The sequence below is a fragment of the Xenopus laevis genome, chromosome 1L (assembly GCF_017654675.1).
Source record: "Xenopus laevis strain J_2021 chromosome 1L, Xenopus_laevis_v10.1, whole genome shotgun sequence".
Classification (NCBI taxonomy): Eukaryota; Metazoa; Chordata; class Amphibia; order Anura; family Pipidae; genus Xenopus; species Xenopus laevis.
Genome location: NC_054371.1, coordinates 154,001,739 through 154,017,454, shown reverse-complemented (window position 1 = coordinate 154,017,454; position 15,716 = coordinate 154,001,739). Strand labels below are relative to the sequence as shown.

Sequence of the window (15,716 nt, the reverse complement as noted above, 5' to 3'; positions counted from 1 at the left end):
AACTTAAAAGCGAAACAATATTTCATTTAAATTGGTTCAAGTTATGTTCTGGTTAACCCAATTCTAAAACACTGTTGGGGATTGGGTTATCAAAGATATCTTTGTCCAACAGGCAAACTTGAAGGTCACCAGATATTTTCTCCTCTAAATTTGCTATGGCGCATTCGCTCACCTGTTGTACCAATTAAAGAGCAGCCAATTGACACCTTCCAGCTGGTATTCTCTCAGCTGGTTTCCATTCAGATACTCTCGCGACAGTTCTAACTTTTTCCATGATGTGGCAGCTGGACGGGCCTGGAAGAAAACATTACAGATTGATTGCGAAAAGTGGATTTTAGCCCTTTACATTGTTTTGACAATTTCCCCAGATAGTAAGCATAAAGCTTACCACACGCTTGAGGTTTGGCTGCCTCGCCTCTATTTGTTTGAATTCCTCTATTTTGCCATCATCAACATCTTCTTTCAGCTCCCACGTGCTATCCTCATAGGGCAGAGAGCACCATTTTATTAGGTAGTACACCACCGGCTAAGTCAGAAAGAAAACAGGGACACAATCTGAGCAACACAAGCAAACAGCACTTCATAAAGCATTGCACTTGTTATTTATTTTTTAAGTTAAACAAATAAGGTACACTAACTGGTCCATTGTCCATTTGCAATACATAAGAGATAAAGTCCTATATTTGCCATTATAATTTTAGAAAGTTACAAATGCAAAGATATAGTTCAACAGAGACACAGCCTCCTTTCACATAGAATTTCTTGCTACATGTAGTTTACTTACATCTGTATATGTCAAATATAGACTATTATGTATATGGAAAAAACATGCCATTTAAAAGAATCAGGTTCAAGCCGGAGTTCTAATATCCTTAAATTTCTTAAAATAGTGGGAGTTCTATATAAATTAATGTGGATAAGAACTTGGTCTAACGCAGTACATTGCTGCAAAAATTGTGCTTTTATTGATTCACTACCTGTTTCGAGCAGAGAGCTCTTTTTGAATTGTTAGAATCAGACATCACACAGAAATTTAAACATGTTACCCCACCCCCAATTAGTGAGTAAAAGGGTTTGTGGCCACTGCCAAATGGTAATTTTTCAGCCTAGCCAGATACTAAGGGGCCGATTCACTAAGCTCGAGTGAAGGATTCGAATGAAAAAAATTCGAATTTCGAAGTATTTTTTGGGTACTTCGACCATCGAATTGGTTAAATTCGTTCGAATTCGAACGAAATCGAACGATTCGAAGTAAAAATCGTTCGACTATTCGACCATTCGATAGTCGAAGTACTTTCCCTTTAAAAAAAACTTCGACCCCCTACTTCGGCAGCTAAAAGCTACCGAAGTCAATGTTAGCCTATGGGGAAGGTCCCCATAGGCTTGCTAACCTTTTTTTGATCGAAGGATTTTCCTTCGATCGTTGGATTAAAATCGTTCGAATCGTTCGATTCGAAGGATTTAATCGTTCGATCGATCGAACGCAGGATTAGCGCTAAATCGTTCGACTTCGATATTCGAAGTCGAACGATTTTAGTTCCCAGTCGAATATCGAGGGTTAATTAACCCTCGATATTCGACTATTGATGAATCGGCCCCTAAGAGAAAATTATGTCCAGAAGAATTTCAGAAGATAAAGAAGTCCCACTCTTTATTTCATGGCAGGCCTAAGAGAGGCACATTTCCTTGCCTTAGTTGCATACGCTGTTCCTCCATAATTAAAGGGGAAGTAATGAACTATCCTACAAATGGAAAAAAAAAAAAACTATATTTGAGGTTTTTGCAACCTGTGAAACTGTGGGGGTTATATACTTATTAAAGTGCCCATGCAGATTAGTATATGTTGGACAAACATCACTTCCCGTAAAGGAACGTATAAAAGAACATAGGGCCAATATCCACAATTTTAAATCAGGAACCCAAACAGACACATCGGTTTCCCAACATTTTATTGCTCAAAAACATAACCAGTCGCAGTTAAAATGGCAAGTATTGGAGGTTATAAGTAAATGGCAAAGAGGGGGTGACTTGTCAAAGCTACTATTACAAAGGGAAGCAAAATGGATTAAGATACGGTTTGCATCCTGATGGTTTCAAGGACTACTGGAGTATTAGTATTTTTTTGTGAATACTTACCTGTGTTGTTTGCCTTGTACTTTTGTAAACCCTCTTAATCCTACCTCTTCAGATAAAAAAATGACTACTTTTTGAAAAGTTCTTTGAAAATTAATGTACTTCTGAAGGGTAAGATAGTTCCCTATATATTTAGATTGTATCAGTCTGTTGTGAAGCAAATTGAGCTCTAGGCAGGCAGTTTGCAGTTCCAGGGTGAGTGTTTTTAATGAAAGTCAAGTGGTTGTTCACCTTCCAAACACTTTTTTCAATTCAGTTGTTTTTAGTTTGTTCCCCAGAAATAAAGACTTTTTTTTCAATTACTTTTCATTATTTCTTTTTTGCTGTTTTTCCAAAATCTAAGTTTAAAGTTGAATGTTCGTGTCTCTGGTGTAGGAGTCTGGCAGCTCAGTAATTCAGGCGCACTCTAAACTGTTACAATTTTGCAACATTTTTAGTTGATACATTTCTCAGCAGCATCTCTGGAGTATTAGCAACTATTGTATAAATTCTAACAGCTGCCTGTAATGAAACCCAGAGATTCTGCTCAGCAGGGACAAAGACCCCACCTCCCAGAGCTGCTTCAGAAGGTGAAAAATGACACTTCACACTTCAATATCAGAAAAAACGGTCACACACAGAAAGTCATTGGAAAAAGTCGTTATTTCTGGTGATCTATCTGAAAACTACTAGTTGTTTGAAGATGAACCACCCCTTTAAGATATTTATTTCAGATGTTCTGGAGGATAGGACTTTTTTTCCCCCATATCTACTTGGATGGACTATATGATACACTGAAAGACTATTTTGCTATTTTGTACTTATCCATGTATGACTAGGCTGAAAAATTAACCTTGGCCGTGGCCAAAACCACTTTTACTCACTTATTGGGGGTGGGGTAGTGAGTCAATTTCTGTGTGATGTTTGATTCTGTTAACCCTTGAAAAAGAGCTCTCTGCTCAAAACATATAGTGGGTCAATAAAAGCACACGTTTTGCAGTAATGTAGTGTGTTAGACCAAGTTTCATATTTATTTATATGGAATTGAGGCTTCGTTGGACTGAAGCAGTGGAGACTGAATTAAAGTCACTGAATTCTGTTCTAAATTGTTATTGAATAGTGTGAGTTGTCTCTCAAAGCAGACTAAAGAAATTGCACTGAATTATATTTTAATTTGTACAGTTCTCAACATATGAGAATGCAAAAGTGTTGAAAAAAATGTGTGCCAGCATTTAAGGTAGGACTCCACGAGCGATTCTGTCGCGATCCGACAAAAAGCATGCAAATTGTCGCATGCGACAAAAATAAGGTAAGAGACAGGATTGTCGCAGCGTTGATCCGACGCGTCACGACTGTCGGACGCAGACGCTGCGTCTGCATCTGGCAATGCTGCGACACCATGCGACAAGCCAATCTCTTACCTTATTTTTGTCGCATGCGACAATTCGCATGCGTTTTGTCACATAGCGCCGGATCGCGACAAAATCGCTCGTAGAGTCCTACCCGTACTCATTTAAACAGCTTTAAACTTCAACAAATTTTACACAACAAATAAACACTGTAAAAAGTGGGATTTTTGTCTTACCTGTAAAATCCTTCTCTCCTCATTGAAAGGGGGACACAGGCACTGGCGGGATAACTTTACCTTCCGGGAGGAAAAACTAGAACTTCGATAGCCCTCCCATGGGGCCAGCCCACTTATCACAGCAGGCTACGACCCCTCCAGGAGGCTGTCACTTCCCAGAACGTTAACAAATTTCTTATAACTATGGAGGTAACTGGAACTAGCCAAGGATTGCACCTTGAGCTAACTGACAGATCTCCCCAATGTGGGAGGATGTTGGGACCCCTAAGGGGACCAGGGCTTTGTGGCCCCACCAGAGTTGGCAGTGGTGCTTCTCCTATGCAGGGAACTGCCCGAGAGGCACTCCAACTCCTGGTTGATTCAGCAATAGGGACAGGAGTGCCTGTGTACCCTTTTCGATGAGGAGAGAAAAGGATTTTACAGGCAAGACAAAAATCCCTCTTAAGATGGCCATAGACGCAAAGATTCGATCGTACGAATCAACGTATGATCGGACTTTCCCATCTCCCGACCCGCCACTAACCATTCAGATCAAAGTCTTACCATTCCGATCAAATAAAGTAGTAAAAGAACAGATCAGCCAATGTACTACCTCTGACAGCAATCGTACGATAGTTATGTCTGACAAAGCTAGTGAGTCTCCCACTGAAAATAGTACGATCGGCAATACATGCAGAGATATTATCGGCAGGCGACAGAAATTTTCTAACCTGTCCGATCGACCAAACAAGGATCTCTACCGGACGAAAAATGTCGGGACTCTCCACACACGGCCCAAAAATTGTACGAATCCACGATTCGTACAATCGGATCGTTGTGTCTATGGCCAGCTTTACGCTCTCATCTCAGAGGAACACAGGCACTGGAGGGTCATTCAAAAGCAGTCCCCAAGAAGGGTGGGAATGATCAAGCCTGAGCCTGTATGGCAGTCTGCAGCATCTTCCTGCCGAAGACTGCCTCTGTCGAGGAAGCTACGTGCACCTGGTAAAATCGGGTGAAGTTATGAATGGAAGACCAGGTGGCAGCCATGCAGATCTGTTCTATGGACGCCATGTTCTGTGCTGCCCAGGAAGCAGCCACTGATCGAGTTGAGTGGGCTGTGACCCTGATTGGAGAGGGTTTACCTGTGATCTGGTAGGTTTTGGAGATCGTGGCTCAGATCCACCTAGCAAGAGTGGTTTTGGAGGCCCTGAGGCCCTTGTGGGGCCTGCAGGGATGACCAGGAGGGCATTACTTTTTGAAGTTGATGATCCAGCCATGTCATTGCAGAGTCTGGATCACAAGGGAGAGGTTGGAAAGGTTCCTTTGGGTGGTCGGGGCCTTGATAAGAAGGTCATCCAGGTAGGGGGTAATTGATACCCCATAGGAGCGTAAGAGGACCAGGACTGGGGCCAGGATCTTGGTGAAGACTAGGGGAGTCGTTGCCAGGTCAAAGGGAAGTGCCACAAACTGGAAATGCCTTTCCAAGGTGGCAAAACAAAGATATTGATGATGCATCTCGTGTATGGGGATATGAAGGTATGCGTCCTTGATACCGATGGAAGAAAGAATCTCACTGGGCTCCATTGCTTCAATGATGAAACTGACTGACTCCATCCGGAAGGAGAAACGTCTGACGATTGAGCTTTCTGAGCTCTAAGATGGGACGAATTCCTACGTCCTTATTTTGGGAGGCAGAAGAATCCTTGTTTTTCCTCTTCCCTAGGTACCGAACAATGACTCCCGCTCGATGGAGGGAGGAAACAGCCATCCAAAAGGCTGCTCTGCGTACAGGATTGGATGGGGGAGAAGAAGAAGAAAGGAATCTCTTCAGAGGGGGGTGTTGGAACTCGATGGAGTAACCGTGACAGAGAACCTCTTGAACCCAGGTGTCTACAAAAGAGTGAGACCAGACCTACAGAAAGGAGATGCCTGCCCACCCTCTCAATGAGGGAGGTGGGCAAACCTTTAGGAAGTGGATGTTTTGTCACTGGAAGGTTTCCGAGTCTGTCTTCGAGCAGAAGGAACGAAATCGAGAGAAGCAACAATTCGATGTCTGATGCTTTGGCTTATTCTGCGGAAGCAGGGTGCTCTTACCCCCTGTAGCTTGGCTGATGACTTTTTTCAGCTCAGTGCCAAAAAGTACTTTCCCTGCAAAGGAAATAGAGACCAGTGACTACTTAGATGTTAGATCCGCCGACCAATGCTCGAGCCAGAAGAAACGCCTGGCAGCAATGGAAGTGGAAGAAGCCCCGGAAATCATCTTGGTTGAGTCTAAGCTTGAGCTGCTCCGCGAGTTGCAAAATAGAAGCTTGGTCAGATCCGCCTGTCAGTCTGGCAAAGCTAATCCGCCCAAACCTCAGAAGCACGGCTGACCCAGGCCGTAGCAAAGGACGGTCTGAGGGCCGCACCTGAAGCAAAAAATATAAATTTGCAGAACCCCTCCAACCTTTTGTCAACAGGGTCTTTGACGCCCACAGCATCAGGGTCCCGTGCCCAGGGAGTTCAGGTACTGAGGCTGATGCACCCTAAGTGTCCATAGAGACTGGAGCTGTGAGAGGAGATGGGTGTGAGCAGGCATGGCATATAGGCTCGGCATGACCCAGGAGGAGCCTGACGCAACAACGGGCGCATGCTAAAAAGGAAACCCTGGTCAGCCATGATCCCCTGAACCGTTTCCTAAAAGAAAACTTTTTTTTTTTTGCGTAATTAATATATATATATATATATATATATATATATATATATATATATATATATATATATATATATATATATATATATATATATATATATATATATATATATATAAATCTAGTCAGCCCGATATATAGACTTTATAGATTCTGCAGTCTATATAGATCCTGCCGGTGCCTGAACAGAAGAGGATCAGCAGAGTCCTGCGGCAGCCGAGAACTGGCGAGGCAGGTTCATCGTAATGGCTCTGTCTGCCTGGTACAATGGAGCAAAGAGACCGGGAGGAACTGAAGAAAGCGTGCTATGGCGGGATGATGCCACCACGGAATGGCGCCAATTTTAAGGAATGAAAAGAGCTTGCCACTCGCCTCTGAAAAAGAACTCGAGAGTGCTGCGGCATGTAGTGGTAGAACCACTGCTAGGCTGGGGACTGCGGTTTGCCAAGGAACTGTAGGTGTAGCCTGCTGTGATAGGTGGGCTGGCTCTCTGAGAGGGCTGTCCAAGTTCTATTTTTTTTTTTTTTTTTTTAAGTGTCCTTTCCTCCCGGAAGGTAAAGTTAACCTATCAGTGCCTGTGTCCCCCTGAGATGAGAAAGCCTCTTAAAATTCAAAGGCAAATTAATCTGTATAAGATACCAGACAACCATAAATGTAGATGCAGTGTGAAACTTACTTCACCATTGTCCTTGTCAGTGCTGTGAGATTCATCAAGGATTCTATCTACCTCTACATAGTCTGGATTGAAAGATTCTTCATCTTCTTGCAAGAAATGCTGCATCTGAGTAATTTTTGTTTTAAATCTTTTCAGCTTCTGATGAATGCGCTTGTCCCTTTCCAGTTGCTCAATTGTGGCCCATTCGCAGTGTAGGTAGGAACTAACCAAAGACAAAAAGTTCAAGACGAAACAAATCTTAGTGAGAATGTTTTTATATAATGTGTTTGATAATTTAAATGGGCATAGAGATCAGTCTGCTAAACATTGAGCATGAATAGATAGTTGGTGCCCATAGCACAGCCTAGCAATTTCATGTAAAGCACACCAAAGGCTCCAAATACCCATGCTGCAGCTCTAAAATTAAATATAATTCATGGACTCCCATGAAACTGTGCCTCCAGTAAGTAGCCTATTACAAGGACTGTAAAAACAAGTATTAAATCACAGCTTTGAAGTAAACCTAAAAATAATATTGATGAAAAAAAGTACACCTAATATACATTTGTTACTAATTTTTAATTATTTTATAGTTAATTTAAAATGCAATTGCTGTTGAAAGCAGTGTCTGTCCAATTCTTTTCTTTGCACTGCTTAAATTGAACGCTGCAGAATCCAGTTCATTAGTAAATCTGTGAAACACATGTAAGGCGTTGAGGAATTGTAATTCTGGCTGGAGGAGGGCTGTCTTTTGCTACAATGTTTTAATATTCAGAACCAGCAGTGAGTGCAGAAAACTGTAAGATATAGTGCTTTCAATAGCAACTAGATTTACCAATAGCTTTAAAATGACTATTCGTTGGCCACATGAGAATTGCCTGCTACAGACACTGATCCCTTCTGTGAAAACAAGGAAGCATTTAATAGGTATCTTTACAAGCTGGGTTCTTGACTAAAGTTGTCCAAAAATGAAAAAGAATTTGAAAAGAACAAAAGAACTGACATTTGATGTCTGCGCTGTATTTCTCCAGTGTGTGTCTTAAAACGGTGGAGGCGTTTACTGCCAAACAACAATTTTCGTGTTGCAGTTCCTTCTACCTTTCAGTGTAGTTAAAACAATGCACATAAAAAAGTGGCATTAAAAAAAATAAAAAAAAATCAGTACAAGGCATTGCTGCAGGTTGAAGTATCAGATCTCTGGTAAGCTCAACAGATAATTGTTTACCTTACCACATTTGTGACACTTTTGTCAACATTGTTCCTCTGTTCCCTGGGAGGATGTGTGCTGCTATTTTACCTTATGAATAGATTGTGAGTTGGGCTCCACTATGACAGGCACAAGGAACACACGAGCAGACCTTTCTAGGGCACCCCTCGCGATTAGAGGAAGAAAAATGTTTTTATACAGCGAGTGCTATGAAGTTGTGGACTTCTCCAACTGAAACTGCTATACATTTAGAGAGTTTCAAGTAAAGGGTTGGATGCCTTTTTAGCAAATGAATAAATAAAAGGTTAAAGAAATAAAGGCTACTGATATAAAGTTGATTCATGTTTACTAGTGATTTTGCCATTTTCGTGTGCTCTCTGCCACCCCCTTCCCCCAAAGAAAAATGGAGACTGTGTCACATTTTTTTTGCTTTCCTCTTAAAATCACATATGTAACTATTTGTGCTTTATTTACACACACACACACAATTGCTGACAGAAACATATCAACATTATTATATTTCTATTAATACTTACTAATTTTTATATTTGACAAAGTACTCTTCAATTTCAAAATACTCTCCAGTGGGAAGCTACATGAAATAAGAGGAGTGACATGGGCCTGTTAGCAATAAATTAAAAGCAAAGCATTTATAATTTTCTCAATTCAGTGAATAAATTAGAATGATGAAAGTGGGAGATTTTAATTCTATACCTCTTTTTTAGCGAAGCGCATAGAAAGTATTTTGTCAACAATAGCAGCATCTTCTTCACTTGGGTTCTCCTGAAATTTAAAAAAGGGGAAATTGCCATTTCCATATCATTTTCAGCCATTAGGACATTATGATTAATTTACAAAGTACAATTGCAATTTTATCAAAGCAGCATTTTTTCCCATAGGATTCCAGTGCAAAAAGCAGCATCAGTTGCACTTTTCAAGGTAAATCACCAATATGGAAGCAAATTAGTCTGCTTTGGAAAACGGTGCACAAATTGCAGTGCATTTGTGTGTGAATGGCATCAATTCCATTTGGGGATGCAAGTACCCTTGTGAATAGTGTCAATGCACTCTATTTTGAAGCCATTTTAGTGCTTAGCTTTGCCCCCTTTTCACATTCTCTACCACCCCTTAAATATTATCTATTAAACACTCTATTTCAAGCATAGATCCATTACTACATGCTGAACTCAAAACATTCAAGTGCCACTTACCACAAAGAACTGCATTGAAGGGGCTGTCTCATTGTCAGGTATAAGCATGGGCTCAGGAAGCAGAACATGTTCTGTTTTCACAGGTCCTGTGACATCTACCTCCTCATCATCTTCATCATCTGTTATTTTAATATCCAAGTCCTCTGTATACTTCTTGCGTTTCACCTGCCGATTTGAACGTCTCTTCTAAAAACAAAATATCATTCATAATACAAATGCTATATTTTCTGTTACATTTCATAAAGGGTTTATGTTATGAATGCCACAATTTGTATATATTGCCTTGTATAAGAGCTCATCCAATAGAGCTAGTACAGGCATAGGATCCCTTATCCGGAAACCCGATATCCAGAAGTCCCATAGACTCCATTTTATCCAAATAATCCAAATTTTTAAAAATGATTTTCTTTTTCTCTGTAATAATAAAACAGTAGCTTGTACTTGATCCCAACTAAGATATAATTAATCCTTATTGGAAGCAAAACCAGCCTATTTGGTTAATTTAATGTTTAAATTAATTTCTAGTAGACTTAAGGCATGAAGACCCAAATTACAGAAAGATCCGTTATCTGGAAAACTCCAGGTCCCGAGCATTCTGGATAACAGGTCCCATACCTGTATAATGATCAAGTAGCATTACCTATTAAAGTCCTAAATCATACCGCCTTGATGACAATATAAACATGTACTTTTCTGGGAGTAGTGGGAAACTTTACTTTCTAATAAGATAGTGCCCTTTTTGTCATGAGTTCAAATAATTCTTTAAGCAGTGTGTTCTGAGGAAAGTAAAACGATGTATCAGCTCAATCTCTTACTTTTAATAAATGGGATGTCCACCTTTCTGTCTTCAACAATTCCCTAATGCCAAAACAATTATTTTGACAATAGCTAGCTGTTAACCAAAATTGCTACTTTCCTTCAAATTTGGTGCTCAGTAGAGGGTTCAGTACTATCCCTCTCAGATTCCCCCATGCAGCAGATCAGAGCAGAGAGAGAAGCAACATCTCTTAAAGGGGACCTGTCACCCAAAAAAAAATATGCCAAATTCTTTTATCAAGTTACTCAAGCAAAATAAATTTAATTACACTATATAAATTATTTGAATTGTGTTTCCTTCGGTCTGGGGATTCATAATTATAGCAAGCAGGCAGGAGCAATTTTGTGGTCACTGTTATTAAGGCAAGCCTTGTATTATCTCAGAATCTTGTTTGTGCACCAGAATGAGGAACCTGATGTCCATCCCCATGTACTTGCTACACAATTAAATGGTAACGAGAGAGGGAGAATGTGGGGAGAGCAGTGATATCTAGGAAGTGCTGAATAGAAAGTGAAAGTAATTGCCTGCCCCACCTCTATGCCTAAAGCATAGAGGAGGGGCAAGCAATATTTGATTGACAGCTGAGATTTTTAAATGCATTTGCAATAGCTATGAATTGTTTCATAATTGGGATTTTATGTTTAATTTGAAAAGGACTTTCATTATACAGATTTTTATGTCTCGGATGACAGGTCATCTTTAACTCATTAGCATAGCACAAATTAGATGCATAGCACATAGTAAATTACGGTTAGATGCATAGCACATAGTAAATTAAAGATTCTACCTGTAGAAAGCAGTTGTACTTGGACACTAAAGAATACCTGAACACTGTCTTCATCTTCTCCTGGAGAAGCCTGCGATGCGATCATCTCAGCATCAGAATTATCGGAAGATGGGTTTCTCTTCCTTTTCTTACCCACAATAGGAGTGATAGTACTGTAGACAAAAAATTAATACATTTGCAGAAAAGCGTATATACTGTTTTTTTTGTTACTCACAGAAATTGAGCTGTGCAGCATTCAGAATATTTGACACTTAGGGGCAGATTTATCAAGGGTAGAAGTAAAAATTCGAATTTCAAGGTAATTTTAGTGTACTTCGACTACAGAATGTTTCAAATTCAAATTGAATTTGAAAAAAAATTTGAAAATTAGAATACTGAAATTTATGTACGGTCTCTTTAAAAATTTTACTTTGACTATTCACCATCTAAAACCTGCCGAATTGCTGTTTTAGCCTATGGGGGACCGCCTAGATTTAGGAGTCCTATTTGGAGTCATTTGGTGGACTTCGAAGTTTTTTTTAAAAAATACTTCGGATCATATTCGATCGAATTCGAATCGAATTCTAATTAAACGATCGAATACAGCCTATTCACCAGAAGTTAAAAAATTCGAGGTGATGGGAGTTTAAAAATTCAACCCTTGATAAATCTGCCCCTTAGGATACACAGGTGAAAAGGTCACCCAGCACAGATCTACCTGAAGTAGCTAGCATCAGTTGTTAGCTGGGCATATCATTATTCATTCCCTTTCCTGGAAAGGTAAGCCATGCAATGGTATTGCTGAAATGAGTGGGAGGCCTAGAGAAATTGCCAGTACAACAAACTATTTGATACAACTCACTTTTACTTAAGAAGCAGCTCTGGCATTGACTGCTACCATACAACATGGCACAGTATATGCAGAGAGAATATTGATTATACCTTGTTGTGTTCACCATGAGAATGCTGCAAGGCCCTTTAAGGGTTAACAGCACAGAAGTCCTAGATCTGTCCCCTGCCTTACCATCTTCTAGTGTTAAATATACCATTATCCAACAAAGTTTGCTAAACATTATTTCATTTTAGCTAACCTAAAATATATGGTCGGCTCTAATCCTTACGATTTAAATTACTAATCAAATGAAAATTGGTTCGGGACCATGTGTCTCCGAACTATGCAATTAGCTGTAAAGTGAACTTGAACTGCAGCTCACCCGATAAGAAGAGTGACCTGGTTGTGAAACCCCAGGTCCGTCATCTTCAGGAACAATTGATACAAATTCAGTGGCAGATTATTAATATCAGCTTATAACACACTCACCGAGGATGACAGCTGGCCCGGATGCTGCGCCCCGAACCCGTAGCTTAAGGCGAGGATGCAACCAAACAAAATGAGCACGCACTCCAGGAGCCAGTTTTTTAAAGTATTTCGCTAAAACGAAATGGCGAAATGGAATAAACTACGTTTTTACTTTAAAAAACTGGCTCCTGGAGTGCGTGCTCATTTTGTTTGGTTTTATTTCAGTTAAAGGAGAAGGAAAGGTTAAAACTAAGTTAGTCTTATCAGAAAGGTCTATCTAAATATATCAGTAAACCTCTAAATATATCAGTAAACCCCCAAAGTAATGCTGCTCTGAGTCCCCTGTCAAAAGAAACACAGCATTTCTTTCCTTCTATTGTGTACACATGGGCTTCTATATCAGACTTCCTGCCTTCAGCTTAAACCTCATTGCCCTGGGCAAGAGCATGATCAGTTTGCTCCTCTTCGCCACCCCCCTCTCTTCTCTACTGTAATCTGAGCCCAGAGCAGGGAGAGACTCAGGCAGGAAGTGATGTCACACCATGTTAACACTGCAGCTCCTATCCTAAACAAAAAGAGTTTCTAGAGCTTTTTACTCAGGTATGGTAAAACATTCTACAGAATAAATATAGCATTCTAGCTTGCACTATTGCAGCTAATCTATTGGCAATAAAATGCCTCCGTAGCTTTCCTTCTCCTTTAACCTAAAGTGCATATAACAAGTGATGTTTGAATGAAACCATTTGAAAAACAGTTGGAGTGCTGGCCGATGAACTTTGTATACTACGCTTTGACCGAGCACCCACCATTGAACAGCGTACGAGTGCAGGTACTTTACAAATCAAAAAAAAAAAAAAAAAAAATTATAAATATATATAATAATACAAGAGAATCTCTGCTCCTGCCTATTCATTGCATTGCATGCACGTTCACTAAATAGCGATGTTTTTGTAAACAAAAAACTGAAAAAGGCTGAAAAAACCAATTGACGTAATAAAGAGATTACATAACTACAGCCCCAAACAAAAGTTAAGTGCAAGCTTTAATTAACCCTCAGCACTGCTTTAAAGGACATGTAACCCCCCACATACACAAAAATGTAATCAGTGAACAGTCTCTTTGAAATCTTTAGATACCTGGCATTCTGGTTGTTAAAAGGTTAACAGTAAGGCTGCTGCATCCCCTTAATCACTTAGAAATCCGTCTCTTTCTCTAACCCACTCTGCCCCCTCCCTCAGGAATTTACTTTGGCTTTTGGCTCATGGGCATGCTCAGTTCTTCTCAGCTCACATTACTAAACACACAGCCAATGAAGAGATAGCATTGCTGGTTCCCACAGAAACTATAGCTGTTTCTCCTAACTAACTCTACTGAGCTTAGCTTAACCATTACAGGGTTCAACCCCAGCAGAACTTTTTATCAAAGTACATTGTGCCTGTGTAAAGCTGCATTCCGCATTGCATGAACTTTACAGCATACATGTATTGTTTGCAGATGTTACTGAAAATGGCCGCTGGGTGAAAGCTACTATTTGTTTTAGGAAAATGTAATGGTGCTGGCAAATGGAGGTACAAATGATGTGGCTTGGGTGGGGAAGATATGCCCAACTTATATACATGGGAAGAAAATGTAGGCTTTACATGTCCATTAAGAGCAACTCTGAACAGCAGCACTAATGCAACAGAAATGACAACCCCATGTACTTGGAAGCTAGCAGCCAGGCCAAAAAAGAATGGAAGAGTAAACTATACTATGAAAAAAGTTTGGGACATCATCAAAATGACTTTTATATAATAAAAGTAAAAACAAACATGCATCTTCATAAAACTGAAACCAACTACCTTTTTTTTAAAATTACAGTCTATGTTTATTTGTAACATTAATTTTCACCTTATGTCTTTCTAAAGCAGCTCTGGGAGGGGGGCACTGTTCTAATCTGATACATTAGTTGATACAGTTATTATATTTGGCTCTGCTGAGCAGAATCCCTGAACTGCTAAAGCAGGCAAAGTCCAAAAGTCAGAGCCGGGGGCCAATTGCGGCCCGTTTTAAAATTTACATCGCCCCTCAGCATCCATCGTGAAATGAATAATAATGTGGACCCCCAGTTCAGTGCAATCAGGAATCACGTAGCCTCAATATTAAGGCACATTAGTGAAATGATCTGCCAATTGGTCTATACTGCTGCCTGTATGCTGAAGGTGTTAGCAATAGACACGTACTGGCAAGTATGCAGTCACTACGTTCCAGTACGTGTGTATTGCTAACACCTTCAGCACACAGACAGCAGCATAGACCAAGTGGCAGATCATTTCACTAATGTGCCCAAATATTTCTGCTATGGCTAAGCAATTCCTCGTTTAAATGAGTTAAATGATGTTAATGGTTCAAAGACTGTCAGGCTGAATGGTCAGCCCCCACGTGTTTTCACCTCGCCAAATCTGGCCCTTGTTGCAAAATGTTTGGACACCCCTGTGCTAAAGGGTTTCTGTCATTATTTTTATTTCTAAATTACACTGTTTACACTGCAAATAATTCACGCTACCATATAACAATTTATTCCTGATCCAACAAGTAGACTTGTTTTAGTTGTAATATTGGCGTGTAGGCAGCTATCTCGGGTAATTTTGCCTGGCTAAATGTTTTCAGAAAGAGCAAGCACTTCATGATGGAACTGCTTTTAGACAGGCTATTGTTACTCCTACTCAATGTAACTGAAGGATCAGCAGTGGAACTTGGATTGAGTGCTGTTCTTTTATCTACCAGGGAGAGAGTCTATCTTGTGTCAGAGAGCTGCAATGTGGTTACCTTCCAATTGTTCTGCCGATGGGCTGCAGGGGGGAAATTGCTTCAACTTGCAGTGCAGAGTGACTGAAGTTTATTAGAGCACAAGTCACATGACTGAGGGCACCTGGAAAACTGACATATCTAGCCCCATGTCAGATTTCAAAATTAAACATAAAAAAAAACAAAAAAAAACTGTTTGCTCTTTTAAAAAACGGATTCAGTGCAGAAGTCTGCTGGAGCAGCACTATTAAATGTTGCGTTTTGAGAAAAAAAAAAAACAGTTTTCCCATGATAGAATCTCTTATTCAAATCAATGCATGGTTGCTAGGGGAATTTGGACCCTAGTTACCCGATTGCTTAAGATGTAAATTGAAGAGCTGCTGAATAAAAGCTAAATCACTCAAAAAACACAAATAATAAAAAATGAAAGCCAATTGCAAATGTGAGGTGTAAACAATGCAGGGCAGTTAATCTCAATATGGATATCTTTTAAAGCAGTCAAAATTAAATAATGGAAAGCAATTGAAAAAAAGTATTTCTGGTAAATAAAAACAACTCGCCTGAAAAAAGTGTTTTAAAAGTAAATAACTACTTTAATAGGTAT

At 39.9% G+C, this 15,716-nt stretch overlaps 1 protein-coding gene across 4 annotated transcripts in view; it reads right to left on the bottom strand.

Moving 5' to 3' along the window:
- The window catches only part of chd8.L (chromodomain helicase DNA binding protein 8 L homeolog), a 64,168-nt gene that overhangs the window by 31,854 nt on the left and 16,598 nt on the right, over positions 1 to 15,716 (bottom strand). For all 4 annotated transcript variants that reach the window (XM_018259819.2, XM_018259813.2, XM_018259805.2 and 1 more), the window contains exons 6-12: positions 11,084 to 11,198; positions 9,443 to 9,628; positions 8,946 to 9,014; positions 8,768 to 8,823; positions 7,046 to 7,247; positions 389 to 526; positions 173 to 294 (exon numbers count right to left, since the gene is read on the bottom strand). In XM_018259819.2, coding sequence (XP_018115308.1) covers positions 173 to 294; positions 389 to 526; positions 7,046 to 7,247; positions 8,768 to 8,823; positions 8,946 to 9,014; positions 9,443 to 9,628; positions 11,084 to 11,198 — 888 coding nt within the window. The remainder of the gene's footprint in view (positions 1 to 172; positions 295 to 388; positions 527 to 7,045; positions 7,248 to 8,767; positions 8,824 to 8,945; positions 9,015 to 9,442; positions 9,629 to 11,083; positions 11,199 to 15,716) is intronic.